The following is a 22,202-nucleotide window of genomic DNA, read 5'->3' as shown; positions in this document are numbered from 1 at the left end:
AAACTATAGTTATTGGTATATATATTATATGCGTGTGTTGTGTGTATGAATGGTATTTTCACGTACTGAATATATTAGTTGCTGTTTAGTATACTTGGTGATAGGTTTACACACAGACTTAGATAACCTAATTCCGTGGTTTACATAAGTGTCTGTGACACTTGCTCCTATTCCTCTTTGTCTTCTCTGTTCATTGTGATAACATGCTTGAACTGAAATAAAAGATAGTTTAAACTAAACATATTCCATGATGCGAGGTAGCGCAATCTTCGAAAATATGTATGTTCAAACGGAACTTGGTTGCATACTATCATATCAAATGCTAAAAAGATGCATTTCTATTCGTATATTTCAGAAAGAATAAATATAGGATTTTACATAAGTTACCATTTCGTGAGATTTGTAAATAGAGTCGAAGAATTTTTCTATTTAGCGAGCCTCTGGCGAGCTAAAATGAAAAATTCTTCACGAGTTTCATAAATTTAATATGAAATAAAACCCAGTTTAAAATCCTTTTTATCACATAATCAAGATTTGTGGCATCAATTTGTGTAAAACGACAATTTTCATAAACCTTGAAATGTAAAAAGCCGCCATTTTGACTCCAGTGTGTAAGTTTGTGACGTCATGTACTTGTCCTAGACGTGACGTCACAATTGAAACTTACAACCAATCACAGGGCTGATAGGTCATATTACATGGGTTAATTTGCAAAAAACTTCAACAGGATACTCTAAAAACGTTCAATATACTGAACATTATTTAGAGGCGTCAGAGAGATCGGTTAAAAACCTGTATTTTTATTTTTTATTTTTTAGAACTATATGATAAAAACAACATGTACGCTTAGAATATGTGAGAGAGGAGATTTGCCTTCAGTGTTGAGAGGTCTGCACTGTCGGCGATGAAGGTTGGGAGGCTGTTCCAGGTACGAATTGTTCTAGGAAAGAATGAATTTGCATGATAATTTGGGGAGCTGTGTGGAATCTGGAATTTGTGTTGTCGGGTTCGCTGGAGAATTTGGAGGTTTCCATCATATGCCACAAGGCTGTTTATGGTTTTATATAGTAATATGGTGGAGGTCAATTTACGGCGTTGTTCAAGGGATTGCCAGTTCAGGGTTTGGGGCATTTCTGTAACACTACTGGTGTAGTTATAGCACCCAAGGGTGTACCTGGCGGCTCTTCTCTGCACCATTTCAACGTTATGGGTAAGGTTTGCCTGCCATGGATCCCAGATGGGGCTACAATATTCAATGTGTGGGCGGACATAAGTTTTATAAGCTAACTCTTTTGTTTTTACATTGGTGGTTTTAATATTTCTCCGAATGAATCTTAGGGATGAATTTGCCTTGTTGGTAATGTTATTGATGTGGGTGTTCCATCAAAAGTTTTTAGTGATGGTTAAGCCCAGGTATTTAGCCGAATCTGCTTGCTTTAGAATTTGTCCATGGAGAATATAGTTAAATTTGTGTGTCGGCCTTTTCTTTGAGATGTGTAGAATTTCACATTTATCAGAGTTGAATGACATTAACCAATTTTGTTCCCACTTTTCCAGAAGATTTAAGTCTTTTTGTAGTGTTTCTGCATCAGAGTCGGATGAAACAGTTACATAGACAATAGTGTCGTCTGCAAAAAGTCTAAATTGGCTTGTGATAAGAGTCTGGTAGATCATTTATATAGATTAGAAAAAGGCAGGGCCCCATGACTGAGCCTTGGGGGACTCCAGAGAGGACAGGACAGGATGAAGATATGGTGCGACTTACAGCAACTTTCTGAATACGGTCAAGGAGAAAATTTTGGACCCAACAATGATTTAGCTGCGAATGCCGAAACGAGTGCGTTTTAGAATGAGTCGGGCATGGTCGACTTTGTCGAACGCCTTTGAACAATCCATAACGGCTACATATGTTTGATGACCTAGTGCTAAATTATTATAGATGTCTTGAGGTAAAAGCAAGAAGTTGCGTTTCGCAGCTACATTTGGAGCGAAAACCATGCTGAAGAGGGCTGGAGAGATTATAGTTGTCGGCGCGAGTCATGATGCTTCTGGTAAGGATGTGTTCCATCAATTTACTGAGGATGCAGGTTAGCGAGATTGGACGATTATTTTGCGGTTGGTATTTTGGTCCCTTTTTAAATACAGGGGCTGCAATGGCAGTTTTCCAGTCTGAGGGAACTCACCGCTTGACAGGGAACAGTTAAAGAGATCTGTGATAATTGGAGCTATTTCAGCATAGACATGTTTAAGGAAATTTTGAGAAATTTTATCAGGACCTGTGGCTTTCTTGGGGTCCAGGTTTTTTAGAAGTTTAGAAACACCAGGAATTGTGATATTGATGTCTGACATGTAGTAAGTTTGCATGCTTTTGTGAGGAATAGAGGTCAAGTTCACATAGATGAGATAGTTTAAGTGGGACTGGGTTGGTAAAGACAGAGTGGAATTTTCTGTTAAGTGTTTCTGCTTGGGAATTTGGGTCGGAGTATGTTATGCCATCGACCTTGAGTGGTGATACCCCAAAATTATCAGATTTTTTTTTTTTTTAACAAAGGACCAGACTTTTTTTACTTAGTTTGGCCTTGTCGATATTTTCAGAGTCGTCGATAACAATCGATTCCACATAAGCCCATTAACTTTGACGTATTTTTCTCTGAATTTCTGTTTTCATAAGTTTCATTTTCTGATGTAATTTTGATTGGTGTGCCAATGAAGTGCTCTTAATTTTCTTGTAAAGTTTGTCACGTTTTCTGATAGATCTTTTTATGTCTTTATTTATCCAGGGCAGGTTATCCTTTGATTTGGTCATTTTTGTTGGAACATGCAATTGGATAATACTATCCAGTTTAGTTTTCATGATTGACCATTTTTCTTCTGTTGTGGAATTCTGGGTGGTCGGCAGGTATAAAGTAGCGAAAGAAATTAGATCAGTCTTAATGGCATCCCAGTCAGCTTTATTGTATAGCTGTATTGTATAGCTGTATTGAATAGCTTTATTGTATAGCTTTATTTGACGTGGTTGTTTCCGTTGTCGGCCAAAAGTGACAAGAATTTCATGAAAACTATGTCATGATCAGCAGCTCCAAGACTTGGTAGGGTTCTAATTTCGTGGACAAGAGATGGCTGATTGAGAAAGAAGAGATCAAGTGTATTCTCTTTACGAATAGGCATTTTTACAACTTGTTCAAGGTTGTGATTTTCTATGATGGTAAGGAAATCAGAATAGGGTGCAGTATTGCAATTATTTTTATAGCATTGTTTTTGCCAGTCATACTTAGGGAGATTAAAGTCACCAAGTAGCCACGTGTGGGCATTTCTAGGGACTGGTTAGAGGGACAGGTCCAGTGGTGCAGTGCTATCAGGGTCAATTTCACTTGGTTTATAGTAGGCAGCAAGGTAGATGGACTTCAATCCGGAGAGATTTACTTTTGCCCAAATTATTTCGCATTTAGTATCTAGCTCTGGTTGTTCTTCTGATATGAGCTCTTTAGTAATTGCAAGGAATACACCACCACCATTTTTATCGGGACGGCCTCTCTATATATATCGCAGTTGTCAGTTGGAAATATTTCTGCATTACTAATTTCAGGTTTTAGCCAAGACTCTGTTCCTACTATTATATCAGGTTTTAGTTGGTCTACAACTTGATGGAACTCAGGGACCTTATTTTTAATTGACTGACAATTGATGTTTATTATGGTGAGTCATTGGGACCTTTTCGTTTTCCTTTTATTTGTTGTTTTCTGTTGTAAATTATATTAGAACAAGTGGATTCGTTGTGTCTGATAATTTAATGAGTAATCACGCAGGCAGAGAATGAAGGCAACACCATTTAGGATGTGTGACCACGCAAACGAAATGAAAACAAAACCCAACTCCATTTGATACAATTTTTGGATTTTTTAATTCAGACGAAGGCGTTTCTCGTTGGTCTCCGACCGAGCGTTGCTATAATAGTCCCTGAACCCCAGGCGTACGCGTGGAAAATAAGCAGGAAAAAAGTAGTCTGGCGAGGGGTCCTCCATTACGACGGACGGGGGCGAGGACGGTGGCGCTTCCAAGTGATGGGCCAGGCGGTTAAGTTCCGGAAGTAGCGTGATCACCCCCAAAATGATGATAAATGTGACAACAGCCATCCAGATGATTAAACCCACAAACATGGAGGGGGTCAGCATGTCTTCAGTAGAGACTGTATGGTAAAAGGCATTGAAAAGTAATGTAAATAATTCGACATCAAATATGTTCGCATGTTACAGTAAAAAAAAAAAAAAAACTGAAGGAAACAATACTGATCATCTGTGTGTTGGGCAGTTCATAAAACTGGATTTATTTTGTTTGTTTANCCCCCCCCCCCCCCCCCCCTCCAAACAGTGAAACCCCACCATGCGATCACTCTTATGCGAGACTAAACCGACACACACATATATAGTACATACTTACTTAAGCCCGTTACAGTAGCCGTGTACGGACCTACACACACGTGACCGTCCCACGTGTTGATGCATATCTGGTCAGTAAAACAGTCGCCATTATTTACAAGACATTCGTTGATATCTGACAATAAAAATTACGAAAAAAGAAACAAATCCTACATATGACACATATAGAGTATTGTTCACACACATGACACATATAGAGTATTGTTCACACACATATGATACATATAGAGTATTGTTCACAAACATATGATGCATATAGAGTATTGTTCACACACATGATACATATAGAGGATTGTTCACACATATGATGCATATAGAGTATTGTTCACACACATAATACATATAGAGTATTGTTCACAAACATATAATACATATAGAGTATTGTTCACACACATATGACACATATAGAGTATTGTTCACCCACACATGATCCATATAGAGTATTGTTCACACACACATGATAAATATAGAGTATTGTTCACACACATATGATACATATACAGTATTGTTCACACACATATGATACATATAGAGTATTATTCACACACATGATACATATAGAGTATTGTTCACCCACACATGATACATATAGAGTATTGTTCACACATATGATGCATATAGAGTATTCTTCACACACATGATACATATAGAGTATTGTTCACACATATGATGCATATATAGTATTGTTCACACACATGATACATATAGAGGATTGTTCACACATATGATGCATATAGAGTATTCTTCACACACATGATACATATAGAGTATTGTTCACCCACACATGATACATATAGAGTATTGTTCACACATATGATGTATATAGAGTATTGTTCACACACATGATACATATAGAGTATTGTTCACACATATGATGCATATAGAGTATTGTTCACACACATGATACATATAGAGTATTGTTCACAAACATATGATACATATAGAGTATTGTTCACACACATATGATACATATAGAGTATTGTTCACAAACATATGATACAAATAGAGTAGTGTTCACACACACATGATACATATAGAGTATTGTTCACAAACATATGATACAAATAGAGTATTGTTCACACACATATGATACAAATAGAGTATTGTTCACACACACATAAGACATATAGAGTATTGTTCACACACATATGATTCATATAGAGTATTGTTCACAAACATATGATACTCTATATGTATCATATGTTTGTGAACAATAATCTATATGTATCATGTGTGTGTGAACACTACTCTATATGTATCATATGTGTTTGTGAACAATCCTCTATATGTATCATGTGTGTGAACAATACTCTATTTGTATCATATGTTTGTGAACAATCCTCTATATGTATCATATGTGTGTGAACAATACTCTATTATATGTATCATATGTGTGTGAACAATACTCTATCTGTATCATTTGTGTGAACAATACTCTATATGTATCATATTTGTTTGTGAACAATACTCTATATGTATCATGTGTTTGAACAATACTCTATATGTATCATATGTTTGTGAACAATCCTCTATATGTATCATATGTTTGTGAACAATAATCTATATGTATCATGTGTGTGTGAACACTACTCTATATGTATCATATGTGTTTGTGAACAATCCTCTATATGTATCATATGTGTGTGAACAATACTCTATCTGTATCATTTGTGTGAACAATACTCTATATGTATCATATAGAGTATTGTTCACACACATATGATACATATAGAGTATTTTTCACAAACATATGATACATATAGAGTATTGTTCACAAACACATATGATACATATAGAGTATTGTTCACACACATGATACATATAGAGTATTGTTCACAAACACATATGATACATATAGAGTATTGTTCACACACATATAATACATATAGAGTATTGTTCACACACATATGATACATATAGAGTAATGTTCACACACACATGATACGTATAGAGTATTGTTCACAAACACATGATACATATAGAGTATTGTTCACACACATATGATGCATATAGAGTATTGTTCACACACATATGATACAAATAGAGTATTGTTCACACACATATATATGATACATATAGAGTATTGTTCACATACATATGATACATATAGAGTATTGTTCACACACACATATGATACATATAGAGTATTGTTCACACCCACATGATACATATAGAGTATTGTTCACACACATATAATACATATAGAGTATTGTTCACACACATATGATACAAATAGAGTATTGTTCACACACATATGATACAAATAGAGTATTGTTCACACACATATGATACAAATAGAGTATTGTTCACACACATATGATACAAATAGAGTATTGTTCACACACATATGATACAAATAGAGAATTGTTCACACACATATATATGATACATATAAAGTATTGTTCACATACATATGATACATATAGAGTATTGTTCACACCCACATGATACATATAGAGTATTGTTCACACATATGATGCATATAGAGTATTGTTCACACACATATGATATATATAGAGTATTGTTCACACACATACATATGATACATATAGAGTATTGTTCACACCCACATGATACATATAGAGTATTGTTCACACACATAACACATATAGAGTATTGTTCACACACATATGATTCATATAATAGAGTATTGTTCACACACATATGATACAAATAGAGTATTGTTCACACACACACATGATACATATAGAGGATTGTTCACAAACATATGATACATATAGAGTATTGTTCACACCCACATGATACATATAGAGTATTGTTCACAAACACATGATACATATAGAGTATTGTTCACACATAGAGTATTGTTCACATACATATGATACATATAGAGTATTGTTCACACTGACTGTATGGATATAGAGTATTGTTCACACACACATATGATACATATAGAGAATTGTTCACACACACACATGATACATATAGAGTATTACACACATATGATACATATAGAGTATTGTTCACACACACATATGATACATATATAGTATTTTTCACACACATGATACATATAGAGTATTGTTCACAAACATATGATACATATATAGTATTGTTCACACACATATGATACATATAATAGAGTATTGTTCACACACATATGATACATATATAGTATTGTTCACACACACACATGATACATATAGAGTATTGTTCACAAACATATGATACATATAGAGTATTGTTCACACTGACTGTATGGATATAGAGTATTGTTCACACACACATATGATACATATAGAGAATTGTTCACACACACACATGATACATATAGAGGATTGTTCACAAACACATATGATACATATAGAGTATTGTTCACACCCACATGATACATATAGAGTATTGTTCACACACATAACACATATAGAGTATTGTTCACATACATATGATACATATAGAGTATTGTTCACAAACATATGATACATATATAGTATTGTTCACACACACACATGATACATATAGAGTCTTGTTCACACACATATGATACATATAGAGTATAGTTCACACTCATATGATACATATAGAGTATTGTTCACATTCATATGATACATATAGAGTATTGTTCACACACATATGATATATATAGAGTATTGTTCACACACATACATATGATACATATAGAGTATTGTTCACACTGACTGTATGGATATAGAGTATTGTTCACACACACATATGATACATATATAGTATTGTTCACACACATATGATACATATAGAGTATTGTTCACACTGACTGTATGGTCATTTTACATTATTCAATTATTCTCCAGTTAAAGTTATGTAACCAAAACTATTTTTTTGGTTGAAATTCTTGAACTTAGAAACAAATTCTACAAGATATACAATACTATTAAAATTTCTATTATGTTGATATGCCTCTTCTGGTTCCGGTTTGGACACTTACCATCACATCTATTTTCATCGTTTGCCAGCATGTATCCCTGGGGACAGGAACATACGTAACTTCCGGCAGTATTCTGGCAAAAATACTGGCAGCCACCGTTTTTCGTAACACACTCGTCAATGTCTGAGGCAGAAGAATGACAACAACACAATGTTTAGGCCTCAAGCTCTGTATGTGTTTTCTTGATTACAAAGCGTGTTTCTTTGAGAGAACTTTGTTATTCATTATTAATAAAAATAGAGAAATTATATATAAATCAACTCGTCAGTAACTTTCAGCTGTCTCCAAACAACCATCGAAAAGACAAACCAAAACGTAAGTACTGCAAGCCTACATACCTGGACAGTTGCCGTTACTACGTAAAATATAGCCCTTCCGGCAGGTACACGTGTACCCAAGGGGACTGTTGGTACAGCCGTGGTCACAGTCTGCCGTGTGGAGGGCGCAGTAGTTCACATCTATAACAAACAAACACTTCAGTGACAAAGGGTTATTACGCACCAGAAAATAATATGTTCATCCTGTATACTCTACCACATAGCCCTTCCCAATCATTGAATGTGTTTGAAATAACATTTTAAATCAGCAAGTCTTTTCATGTATTCTTTTTCAAACATGGTTGAACATTTTTTTCCTTTTATAACAGAACAAGAATTCCACGTTAGTGGATGTGTCGCCTGTCCAGGAAGCTGGGAGATTAATAGATACAATATGGTGTCAACAAGCAAGACCAGCATCACCTCATTGGTATCCATAAAAAAATTCTTGAAAATGCAAGTATGCTTAGCACTGCATGAAGTTTGAGTTTGATCGGCCCAAGGAACCTCAAGTTATCGCACGAAAACAGATTTTCTTTTTATAGTAACAGTGACCTTGACCTTTGACCTTCGGACCTGAAAAGCAATCCCAAGCAATCACTTTCGGTAAGGAAGCACTGCATGAAGTTTGAGTTTGATCGGCCCAAGGAAACTCAAGTTACGAAAACCTCTGTGCGGACGACGCTGCCGACACCGACGCACCAAAGCAATACCTATGCGTCACCAGCTTTTCGCAGGCGACACAAAAATGAATATAGCATTGTTTTGTACATGGACCACTCTCTTTAATTATTGGCGAAAACTCTGGTAGTAATTGCTACCATGTACGGCTCTCTGATCATACTGACCACAACAAGAATGGGTACAATAAAAAAAACTTCAATTGTACGTGCATTCCAGCCAGTTGCTATTGTATATATAGCTGTACATTTCATCTCAAGTCCTCCCAGCTGCTTACCAAACGGGTCCCATGCGGGCCCTTGTATTCCTGTAGATCCTACAACACCATTTTGACCTACAGTTCCTAGTGATCCCCTTTCACCTTCATCCCCAAGTGGTCCCTTCTGTCCTGTCAGACCTGTTAGGCCTACCACACCATTGCTTCCTGGAAGTCCGTCCAATCCTGTACTGCCAACGGCCCCCTGTTCTCCCCTGTCACCCACCCCTCCCGGACTGCCGTGGGTTCCTAGCGACCCCTGTACACCGGTAGGTCCCTGAGCTTCCTGGGGCCCAACTATGCCTGTGACGCCCCTTTCCCCGTTTATTCCAACAGGTCCCTGGGGCCCGATGTTGCCTTTGAAGCCAGCTGGTCCAGTTGAGCCCACTGGTCCTGCAGCACCTGTCACTCCTTGCACTCCGACAGTTCCCTGAGAAATTTTACAATTTTACTATTAAACGTGTCGGTTATAATCATCAGACTTAATAAAGTTATGCTACAATACTAAACACTATCTAGCGTCTGACTTATCCAACTGATAAGTGTATGATTCCTTAAATGAATTAGATGTGATTGATCTCAGGAGGATAACCAGGTTTGTGCTACAACTTACTAGTGGTCCAGTATTTCCGATTGAGCCAAAATTTCCGGCCACACCTGTTTGTCCGAGCAGTCCGGTAACTCCCTCGGGGCCTGTGTTCCCCTGGGATCCCCTGTCCCCTGTCACCCCAGTTGCGGATGGAGGTAAAACCCCTGTTAACAACGCAGTTGTACGATGTGAAAATGTGAACACAGTCTAAAATTGTTTTTATACTGTCCTTCTGGATTAAATTTTCAAAGTATTTTGATAGATAAATAATTCTATAATGACGTCACCAAAATGAATGAGGTAGTAAAGGGGAACCCCCACAGGGGCGATAGTGGAGTTTGAACAATGGGGTGATAAGGAATTTGGATTAAATGAGAAACACTGTAAAAAATGGGAAAACACTCAGACAATTTAGCAATGACGTTATCAATGGAAATAATTATGATCAAAATAATGGAGTACAGTAAAGACCTTACATGTACAAGGAACACGGGATGCAGTAATGACGTCACAAGGTACATAAAACTACAGTAATGACATTAAATATATAAAGAACACATGATCCAGTAATGACCCTACAAGGAACACATGTTCCGGTAATGACCCTACAGGGAGCACATGTTCCAGGAATGACCCCACAAGGAGGACATGATCTAGGAATGACCCCACAAGGAACACATGTTCCAGGAATGACCCCACAAAGAGCACATGATCTAGGAATGACCCCACAAGGAGCGCATGATCTAGGAATGACCCCACAAGGAGCACATGATCTAGGAATGACCCCACAAGGAACACATGTTCCAGGAATGACCCCACAAGGAGCACATGATCTAGGAATGACCCCACAAGGAGCACATGATCTAGGAATGACCCCACAAGGAGCACATGATCTAGGAATGACCCCACAAGGAGCACATGATCTAGAAATGACCCCACAAGGAGCACATGATCTAGGAATGACCCCACATGGAGCACATGATCTAGAAATGACCCCACAAGGAGCACATGATCTAGGAATGACCCCACAAGGAGCACATGATCTAGGAATGACGCTATGGGATCAACGTGGCGTAAGATATAAACAGAACAACTAACCATCAATTTCCACCATAACAGAGAATCTGTGTGTGCGTTGGAAAAGTCTGAACACAACCTCCGTTCCCTCGCTAGCTATTCTGGATAGGAAGACGAAGGAACTGGATGAAGAAAACCTCGTGGTGTTGCTTGTGTACTCAAATTCCACACACGGCGTCGGAGACACGTCTACAAATACGATACGGTCATTGGTGGCCGCCACCAAGTAGTTCGAGACATCTACCTAGACAAACAAACAAAACAACAACAACAACAATCTATTCAACCTTGACGTCCGCGATACCTATCTAGATATACAAAACAACAACCAGAAACTATTCATTCTTGACGTCCACGATACCTATCTAGATATACAAAACAACAACCAGAAACTATTCAATCTTGACGTCCGTATATCTAGATATACAAAATAACACCAAAATACCTAAGTACATGTATCTGTCCTACAAATCAAATACTCATAACGACAAACTGTACTGACGCGCAATATATCAACTTTGTAGTACGAAATTGAAGGCAAAATCAGTGTCGCCAAGGAAGAATTGAAAGGATAGAACGAGCTTCCTCTTAATGTATCTTACTGTAGTCACACTTAATGGCACTGGAGTGTTTTTTATGTGATTATAAATGTTGATTTTTCAGTAAAACAAGTTTTTTTCTTTTTTTCAAACAGCTGGATGGTTGATATTGGTGGTATGCTGATTTGAAGGTGCACTATAGCGGTTATGGTGTTGACGATATCATAATCATGTCATATTTGCTTGCACGCTACAACGCTATAATGGTGTCGTTTGCTTGCACGCTACAACGCTATAATGGTGTCGTTTGCTTGTGAGCTACAGTGTTATAATTGTGACGTCATCGTTTCCTTCTGCGTCATAGCTGTCATAACGGTGACTTCATCCTTTATAAAAATAATAATAACTAGAAATTGTTGGCTAACAATTTGACGGGCTGTTCACTGTAAGTACTGATTTGGCCTTCTAATAATAAACTGTGCAAGTCTACAGTAGCTGGCCGAGTAGTGGGGGATTCCCCGAGTGCGAAATGACGTCATAGAAAGAACATATAGACATAGGAAGTCAATGGGCTTAGTTGTATACAAAGGTAGTCCGTAAAAGGCATATAGTCCGCCCACTATGTACCTCAGGATGATGAATTGAAATAGCTTTTTGTCTATATCGGTTTGGTTTGCCACGCCAAAGAAAGCCTGAAGTTTACCCATCGCAGTGGAGATGTAAACTGTCCCTACTTTTAAGATTGGGAGTGCGTAGTAATCGATGTAGTATTACCAGCGTGTATTAGATGTCTTGATAAAAATCAAAGTACTGAGAGTACTGAAAGCACTTGACAATCGCACAAAAATGAAAACGGTTTTTGACTTTCACCTTTGAAATTATATTTGGAGTAGGTCAAGGTCAATCATTTGCACACACTTTAAAGCCCTTCATTCAACCATGCTTCTTTGCCAAACCTTGTTACCCTGGAGTTATTGGTTATTCAGAAAAAGTGGTTTCAATATTTTTATACATATGACCTCTGTGACCTTGAAAGTCTTTCAAGGTCAATCATTTTTTCAAACTTGATAGTCAATCATCTAACCATTTTAATGTATCAAATAGTAGGACTCTAGACCTTGTAGAACTTTAGAAGAAGTGTTTTGAAGTAATTATCTTGAAATAGCACATATGAAGTTTGTGACCTTGATTGTGACCTTGATCAATGTCAACCATTTTTTCAAACCTGATACCACGACATCTCAGAATCTTTAATATTTAATATCAAGACTCTTCACCTTGTGGAACTTAAGAGGAAGATTTTTTAAGGTTGGTACCCAATATAGTGCATTTTAACTTTGCTTATCTCTATATGATATTCAAAGATCAACCTCCTGTTTGATATCGTTAAATAAATATATTGGTATAGGCTGTTAACCAATCAGAGTTTGTGGCGGCCGTCTTGGAATATTAATTGCTCCAAAAAGTAATATAAGTTCGTAAGGGCCCCTAGAGAAATACATGTACCAATTGTGGTTAATATTGCAATGGCAGAATGGGATAAGAAGATCATTGAAGTTTGTAAAAATATTGTCAGATTTAAAAAAAAAATCAAAGACAATAATGAACATGCCATAGGATGTTAACGGTAAATGTTACAGAAAAACTAAAGACATCAAATTCATCAGAATGACATTCTGCATGGATCTGTAATAATATTCTTCAAGTTACTTCCCTTCCACCAGAAGTTTTTTGAAGTTTCTTTCACAAAATTGAACATTCAAACTTTAACCCCTACCGTAAACCGGAAGTTGATATTTTAAGGTCAATCTTGTGCATACACTTGGTAGCCCATCATACCAGCATACTATAGACCAAAAATCAATACCCTTGATATTTTCGGAATTGAGGAGGAATCTTTTGAAGATTTTAATATAATTAACCCCAGTGACCTTGAACATGGGTCAAGGTCATTCATATTATCAAACTTGATAGTCCAGTGCTTAAGCATGAACATTCAATAAATATTATGACCTTGGGTCACTTGGTTATTGAGAAAAACTTTTTTGAAGTTTGTTTCACAAAATTACACATTCAAACTTTGACCCCTAACAAAAACCTGAAGTTGACATTTTTTGTTAAAATAGTAAGAAAGAAAAAGTTTGCTCTTGCTTTTCTCTATATGATATCCAAAGATCAACCTCGTGTTTGATATCGTTAACGAAATATATTGGTATAGGCTGTTAACCAATCAGAGTTCGTGGCGGCCATCTTGGAATATGAATTGCTCCAAAAAGTAACTTAAGTTCGTAAGGGCTCCTAGAGGAATACATGTACCAATTGTGGTTAATATTTCAATGGCAGAATTGGAAAAGAAGATTGTTGAAGTTTGTAAAAATAGTATCGGTTTTTCAAAAAAGATCAAAAGGCAATAATGAACACGCCATAGGACGTCAACCGTAAATATTATAGAAAAACTAAAGACATCAAATTCATCGGAATGGCATTTTCCTTCCAAAAGTAGAAGAATTTTAAAAAAAATATGAAAAATGAGCGTTTAAATTTTTTGGTGAACTTTGACCCAAGGGCGAACTTTCTTATTTGAAATATTTTGTATAAACATGTTATCAAAAAAAGTTAGATATGGAAATTATCTACAAATAGTACATTTTCATAAATTCTGTACAATCAACGGTTTTCGAGTTATAGCGGTTTCAAAGATTTTAACCTATGACGTCATGGTGGCCATCTTAGAATATTAATTGCTCCAAAAAGTAACATTAGTTCGTAAGGGCCCCCAGAGGAATACATGTACTAATTGTGGTTAATATTGCAATGGCAGAATTGGAGAAGAAGATCGATGAAGTTTGTAAAAATATTGTCGGCTTTTCAAAAAAGATCAAAAGGCAATAATGAACACGCCATGGGACGTTAACGGTATATGTTACAGAAAAACTGAAGACATCAAATTCATTGGAATGGCAATCTACATCTGTAGAAGAACTTAAAAAAAAAATGAATAATGAATGTTTAATAAAAATGGTGACCTTTGACCCAACAGCGAGCTTTTTTATTTGACCTTTTTTTTAAAAATAACTTGAGGTAATAAAGGTTAGCCCTGAAGATTATCTACATATAATTTGATTGCGTCAATTCTGTAAATTCAACTGTTTTTGAGTTATGGCCATTTTAAGATTTTGAGGTATGACGTCATGGCGGCCATATTGGATTTTTGACCCACTTGAAAATGTTGCAATAACACCTTCATTCCATGTCCTATACAATATAGACTGTGATAATATCTGCTACCGTTCAGGAGATTACGAACCCACAAAAATGGCAGAAGAAAAAGAATAATAAGAACCATAATAAAAACAATAGGTCTTTTCACCAGTTGGTGAAAAGCCCTAATAATTGGAGGTTCTTATATACCGCTTTATCACAACCTAGTTTGTAGGTAGTCTCAAAGCGGTTCACAAATTATTATCCGTGGTTATAGGGCCTTTGCAACCAGCTGATACATTTCTCCCTGGGGAGCATACAGCCGGAGCTGCCATTTCGACGCTAACAGCTAGCACTCAACAATTCTAACACTGCCACGTACTCATTTACAGCTGAGTAGACTGGAACAAGCGAAGTAAAGTATCTTGCTCAAAGATACAACACATTGCCGTGCCGTGGCGCGAACCCGCAACCCTTCAGTCACGAGCCCGCCATCCTACCACTACCGTGCCTCCTTTGTTTGTGCACTGAAGCTGTTTTAATGGCGATGTCATCGTTTGCTTGTGTGCTATAGCTGTTATAACAGTGACGTCATTATTTACTTGTGCGCTATATCGCTGTTATAACAGTGAGGTCATCATTTACTTGTGCGCTATATCGCTGTTATAGGGGTTATGTCATTATTTTCTTGTACGCTATATAGCGGTTGCATTTCACGAAAGTTATATTTTCGTTATATTCCAGTCAGAAATCAATTAGAAAATTCTAAGCTCCCTTCTATTTTCAAATTCGAAAAATGATTGGTCGCAAGCCGTAGTATAGAGTATAGAGTTAAATTAAAACAACGCAAACTGGCTCCAGTCGTTAAGTGTTGCGATAGCTGCATGGTACGCAAGGAATAAAATCATCTGAATCTGACTCACTTTATCAACTATGCTGCTGCTTATGAAGAGGTGGAAACTGAAAAGCAAGTTCATTTGGAAGTGTATCAAAATAATTACATTTGTTTCAAATCAACAGACTAACGGTTTCAAAAACATTCTAGGTGGAATTCTGTTTACCTTGTAGTACCCGGTCGCTGTAAAATTCTGTATCTCTGTAGTGTACTTCATTCTATACTTCATAGTTGATGCGTCAACAACTTTCCAAAGTTGGAAGTAGACCTGGCAGTCATTTCCTAATATGTTCACGTAGAAAGCAACGAGGCGTCCAAACATCAGGGGAGCTACATCACGTAACATGATTCCGATCAGACCTCCGGTTGGCAGCAGCACATCACCTCCGGTCGTGTTAAATCCGAAGTAAGCTAGAACAAACGACAATGAAGTTAAACCAGAAGTACACTAGAAAATGTGAAAGCATAGTTAAACCTGAAGTACGGTTAATATGACGATAGTATAATTATACCGGAAGCTCACTAGACAAGGCAACAATAAAGTTAAACCCAAAGTACACTAAAACAGACGACAGTAAAATTCAGCCCGAGGTTGGTTAGACTGGCAACAATGAAATTAATCCTGGAATGATCTTAAGTTGAAGGACGATCATACAGCGTCTTATAAATGTAGGCTTATTTTTATGTTTATCACTATGTATATCAGATTAAGTAATTGTTGAAAGCCTGCATCCACTAATATGCTATTACAATCCTATTAAACCGGAAGTGGGCTAGATGACACCACAGTAAAGTTAAACCGGAAGTAGGCTGAAACAGACGACAGTAAAGTTAAACCGGAGGTAGGCTGAAACAGACGATAGTAAAGTTAAACCGGAAGTAGGCTGAAACAGACGACAGAAAAGTTAGACCGGAAGTAGGCTGAAACAGAGGACAGTGAAGTTAAACCGTAAGTAGGCTGAAACAGCCGAAAGTAAAGTTAAACCGGAGGGAGGCTGAAACAGACGATAGTAAAGTTAATCCGGAGGTAGGCTGAAACAGAGGACAGTGAAGTTAAACCCGAAGAAGGCTGAAACAGACGATAGTAAAGTTAAACCGGAAGTGGGCTAAATGACACCACAGTAAAGTTAACCCGGAAGTAGGCTGAAGCAGACGACAGTGAAGTAAAACCGGAAGTAGGCTGGAACAGACGACAGTGACGTTAAACCGGAAGTAGCCTGAAACAGACGACATTAAAGTTAAACCGGACGTAGGCTGAAACAGAGGACAGTGAAGTTAAACCGGAAGTAGGCTGAAACAGACGACAGTGAAGTTTCAATCCGAAGAACACCAGAACAGAAATAATAGCAGGTAGGGCAACAGTACGAGCTAAACTGGAAGTAAGCTAGAACAGAAATAATAGCAGGTAGGGCAACAGTACGAGCTAAACTGGAAGTAAGCTAGAACAGAAATAATAGCAGGTAGGGCAACAGTACGAGCTAAACTGGAAGTAAGCTAGAACAGAAATAATAGCAGGTAGGGCAACAGTACGAGCTAAACTGGAAGTAAGCTAGAACAGAAATAATAGCAGGTAGGGCAACAGTACGAGCTAAACTGGAAGTAAGCTAGAACAGAAATAATAGCAGGTAGGGCAACAGTACGAGCTAAACTGGAAGTAAGCTAGAACAGAGATGGTAGTAGAGAAAATACGTCTCCGAACTCCATCATCCAATAATAATGCAGGAAATTCCTTCATGGTTATACATATTGTATGCAGGTATTAATACGTTAGTGATATCGATAGAAATACTTACCAATGGTGGACGGCTGTGCATCTATCAAAAAACGAAACAACAAATATTCAAATTTTCTTCATTTTTTAAGAAAATTCACAAAAACTTTTGCGCTGACGAATAACCATGAGCGTGCGTATTGCAGAAGCGCATGTGTACGTCACCATTAATTGAGTATTATGTGTGACGTGGTATTGTGTATAAATACATTATTGTGTATATATTCATGCATATTACAAATTTGAAAAATATCACTTATGACTTTCCCTTAATAAGGTTTGAATTGCTTCCCAAAAACAACAGGGATCTGAGAATTTATTACAAATAGAATGTTTGAACCTATCCGTATAGAGCTATAAAGTCGACGATTAAGGTTTTTAGATCAAATCTTGTACATCACTTTGAGGGGGGCCCTACCCTGTATGATCGCCACGATCCCGTAGTGGTTGGTGTCCTGGTACGGTACAAACTCATAGGTGTTGCCCACCGTTGGAGACTGACTAAACAGGTAGGTCATTGTGGAGGACAGCGGGTTGGTGACAAAGTTGAAGGACACGCACTCCTGGAGGTTTGTGGCCGTGAACCCCATGATCTCTGACCCTGTCAGATTGATGGCGTTTCCGAGTCCCAGATCTACCTATATAGCGACAATTGAGTTATAGTTTTAAGCCTTAGTCAGGTAGAGAGAGCTAATCGTGCAAAATCCCTGAATCACTTTGATGCAACAAGACGTTAAATACGATGTAACTAAAGAAAATGTGCTAAGTTTAGATTGTATCAAGACAAATATTCGTGATTACGAAGATTTTTCTTAATAAGTTTTAACCGATTCTAAATACCAGTGTCACAGACTGAATTAAAAATAAAAAGGAGAACTATTTTCTTCTCCAGAAAATCGGTATTCTAATTTAGAAAGATCATCATGATAGGCTGGTGACAGGGATTTCCTCATTCTTGAAATTTCTAAGTTATACTCACTTCAGCAAAATGTAATTGATAGTGAGCGTAACTGCGGGGATTTCGAGGATGGGAGTGTCTGAGCCTACCCCTCTCTCTAACCCTGGGTTACTCGTCATCATAAACCCCTCTATATTGTAATGATACCCAGGGAAAGTCTACCTGTTGTTGCCCGTCTGTGAGGAATGACTGTCTGGCGGTGGTGAAGATGAGGGTGTGGTTCTGTGGGCTGACACGTGTCCATAGCTGCAGAAAGAAAGCACAGTTGGCGTCCGTGGTTACCAGAAATCCGATCAACCAGCCGCTTGGGAGGTCAACTCCGGACAGGAGCACGGTCTTCTGTCCGCTCAGTGAGTTGGGGATGGCCGTCGTTATGTTAAATCCCACATACGCTAGATACAGAACCATGACTTATGAACGTTGTGAAAGCATCATTACAATTAAATACTGCTCCTTAGAAACAGGTTATGAATTTAAACTCGTAATATAACAATCAATGACTTTAACATATGTTTTATCAAGTATTGATATGGTATGAAAATGATATTAATTATAGCAGATTATCACTGATAGTTAACAGTAAAATGATAGTACATTATAGTATGTAAATTGATAGTATTATGATAGCAGGTAGTACAAATGTAAACTGACACACTGTGGATAAATGGATGTTATAATTGTTCGTGTTCGGTTATTTAGTTGACTGTTCAAACTTAAGATAATGTGTTAATAAACACATCAATTGTGGTGGGATATTTCAATACTTACTAATGTTCTGACCCAGTGTAACTGAAAAAAAGATATTTCACCAAAAATTAACAAATTAAGAAAGCATTCATGATGTTAGTCTATTCTATTATACTTCCAAATACATCCTCGATATCCAGGGGTTACGCTTCTGTAGAGAGCGAAAGTGAGCGTAACCCCTGGATATTGAGGATGTACACCTCAATGACGAGCTCCGTTGACAATATCATGTATCGCATGTTTATAACCAAGACTATGGACATATGGCACAAAATATACAAATATAGACACCGACAAACGATCAGTGATCAATGGCGTCAATATGGGTACTGTATCCTTCTGACAATTATATTACCCTAATTTTCATGTCATTTTCTACATTTTCCATATCACACGAGATTTTAAAACGAAAGTGAAAGCGAACTCTGGAGTTGAAATAATTTCAAATGTTATATCGTATTCACAATAACTCTTTTAGGAAATTTGGAAGAAAAAGGAAGATCTGCAGTGTTTGGTGTCTTTCGATTTTCGCCATCGTGACGTCATAATATAACCTGGAGCACAGACTTAAATCTAATCCAATTCCGTGTCTGACTTATTTCTTTATCATTTTATGACGTAATCATAGGTCATTTTCTTGTGCGAAGTGCGAACGTAATATCATGTTTATTTTCATGGTTATTTATTATGAGTTTATTTTCTTTTTTTCCCCTCACGTCCCTGGGTGACTGGGTGTACACACCTCCACAGCCGGACAGGACCACCAACACCCCGAAACTGATGACGTCAGCATGGTTAATACCCATGGTTTTCTGTAAAAACTGAAATGCTATACGTTTTTAAATATGTTTATTTTTGTAGCTAGTGGGGTGTGTTTGGAAAATGGGTGGGGTGTAATGACACGACATTGACAAAGACTTTATTCTCATAAACTGGTCCAGTGTAGAAAATTTTAATTTAAACATTTCTAAATATGCAAGGGTACTAATTAATCGAGTTGATGCGGTCAATCATTTCCTTGATAGATTTATGTAGAGAAGCTCATTCATTATTAATTACATAATTGAATAGAATATTGATCTTGAATGTACTAGGTCTTAAAATATAGTATCACCTGCATAAAGAATTCCTCCTATTAAGTAAAATTTGACGGTCGTTACAAGTAAACAAAAAATGACATTCATCTCAGTCGAATTTCGTTAAGGTTAAAAATCCTTACTAGGGATTTTATTCCTTCTGTTGTACTCTATTGATAACTTAACACTACACAAGCTAGTGAACAAGTTCGATGTTCTAAGGGAGGCAACTACTTCTAAATATTCGAACAGAAGTCTTGCTTCAGCCTCTCTTTTACAGTAAACTGAAGAAAAAAGACAGCATACATACATGTAAATATGGACGTTATCAATACAGGTCTTCTCCGCCGGTGTCAGTGCGACTTCGTCACCTCAGTCAGTGAGGCAGAGTCGCTCAGGCATGTCGAATGTATGGCAAGTTGCACGCTCTCGTGCGCGTGTAGTTACGAACTAGTAGTAGCACACATCAAGAGTCGATCTGTGTCAATAGTGAACTTGATTGTCAATTCCTTTATCGATGTTTTTATATGTGCCGACATAGCTATGGTTCCTTTTTAGCAAGATGTATCCCCTGAAACTCACATCATTGTTAATGAAGTGCAGGAAATCTGTTACATATACTTTAACTTGACTCTTTCTGAATAAAGTTAAAGGAATGCACTCCCAAACGGACATGCTTTTTTCCCTCCGTTTTTATCGTGTTTTATCCCGAAATCCTTATTTTCACTGTTTATTAAACCCATACAAAACACAGGGACCAGACAATTTAAAATGCACCATTCCAGCCGCGATATCTACTCAAGAACGATAACAACTGATCGTAGTCTGGCCATTAAAAGAGATCTTAAAAAAATAGTTTGGTTTAGTTTGGTTTAGTATTGTTCATTCAAGGACGGCCTCCCCTGTGAGCAAGATGCGTGCGTATAGTGATGCGTGTGTGTTTTGGGAGGCTGCGATATGTTTGTGTTTGTCTCCTTGTGAAAGCACGGTGCTGATGCCAACTTTATAGTGCTACCTCACTGAAACATACTGCCGAAGGACCCAGCACTAACAACGGGCGAAACAGTCGTCCCACTCCTAAATTACCGAGCGTTAAGCAGGAGTAGAAATTATCATTTTTACAGACTCTGGTATGTCTGGGCCAGGAGACAGAACCCAAAGCCTTCGTCACAGGGGCAAACGCTCAACTAAAGGCCAAAAGTGCGGCATTGTCAAGGGAGACATAAGGAAGAAGAAAGTTGTTAAGAAAGGAGAGAAACGATAAGATCCCAAGTTTAGTCGCCTCTTACGATCATGCAATGGAGTCAGCAGGTACAATTCTTACGCCCTTCCTGCAGGGACCATAAGTCTCAAACGTATACGTATTCGTTTACGTATTCGTTTACGCATACGTTTATCCGAAGGATGCATACATTATTTGAAAACTCTGATCATTTAGTTTAACATGTCAAAAATACATTTATTATATTTGGAATATTTTGGGATATTAAGGACGTCAGAAGTACTTTTGGTTGGCATTGTGGAGTATGGGCCAATCTACACGAACAATACACTACCTGCACGTGCATGTTATGCAGTAGACTTTGCACCGCGCTACCATACAGGTACATTGGTGAGTGTATACGGCCGTGACGGTTAGATGATGCCAAGCTATATTGATGATGTATTGCCTCTGAATAACAAGAACTTTGATTACTATGTACTGTAATTCATTTATATTTCGCGAGGTTTATA

The 22,202-nt window shown here is 37.4% G+C and overlaps 1 protein-coding gene across 2 annotated transcripts; it reads right to left on the bottom strand.

Moving 5' to 3' along the window:
• Window positions 1-3,885: 3,885 nt before the first annotated feature.
• On the bottom strand, window positions 3,886-20,949 carry LOC110456355. Of its 2 annotated transcripts, none has more exons than XM_021507038.1 (14): window positions 20,779-20,949; window positions 20,135-20,221; window positions 19,414-19,434; window positions 18,808-19,037; window positions 18,106-18,325; window positions 17,710-17,730; window positions 16,083-16,327; window positions 11,303-11,525; window positions 10,229-10,368; window positions 9,637-10,045; window positions 8,700-8,819; window positions 8,362-8,484; window positions 4,438-4,551; window positions 3,886-4,186 (listed from the first exon to the last, which is right to left on the bottom strand). In XM_021507038.1, the coding sequence occupies exons 2-14, from the start codon at window positions 20,196-20,198 to the stop codon at window positions 3,900-3,902; spliced, it is 2,217 nt and encodes a 738-aa protein (XP_021362713.1). In that variant the 5' UTR covers window positions 20,199-20,221; window positions 20,779-20,949; the 3' UTR covers window positions 3,886-3,899. The 2 variants fall into 2 exon arrangements, with proteins under 2 accessions (XP_021362713.1, XP_021362712.1); XM_021507037.1 differs by having other exon boundaries at window positions 20,135-20,213.
• Window positions 20,950-22,202: the final 1,253 nt, after the last annotated feature.

This window comes from Mizuhopecten yessoensis, unplaced genomic scaffold, assembly GCF_002113885.1.
Source record: "Mizuhopecten yessoensis strain PY_sf001 unplaced genomic scaffold, ASM211388v2 scaffold8713, whole genome shotgun sequence".
Lineage (NCBI taxonomy): Eukaryota > Metazoa > Mollusca > Bivalvia > Pectinida > Pectinidae > Mizuhopecten > Mizuhopecten yessoensis.
The sequence above is the reverse complement of the archived record's forward strand: the minus strand, read 5'-3'. Positions and strand labels throughout refer to the sequence as shown.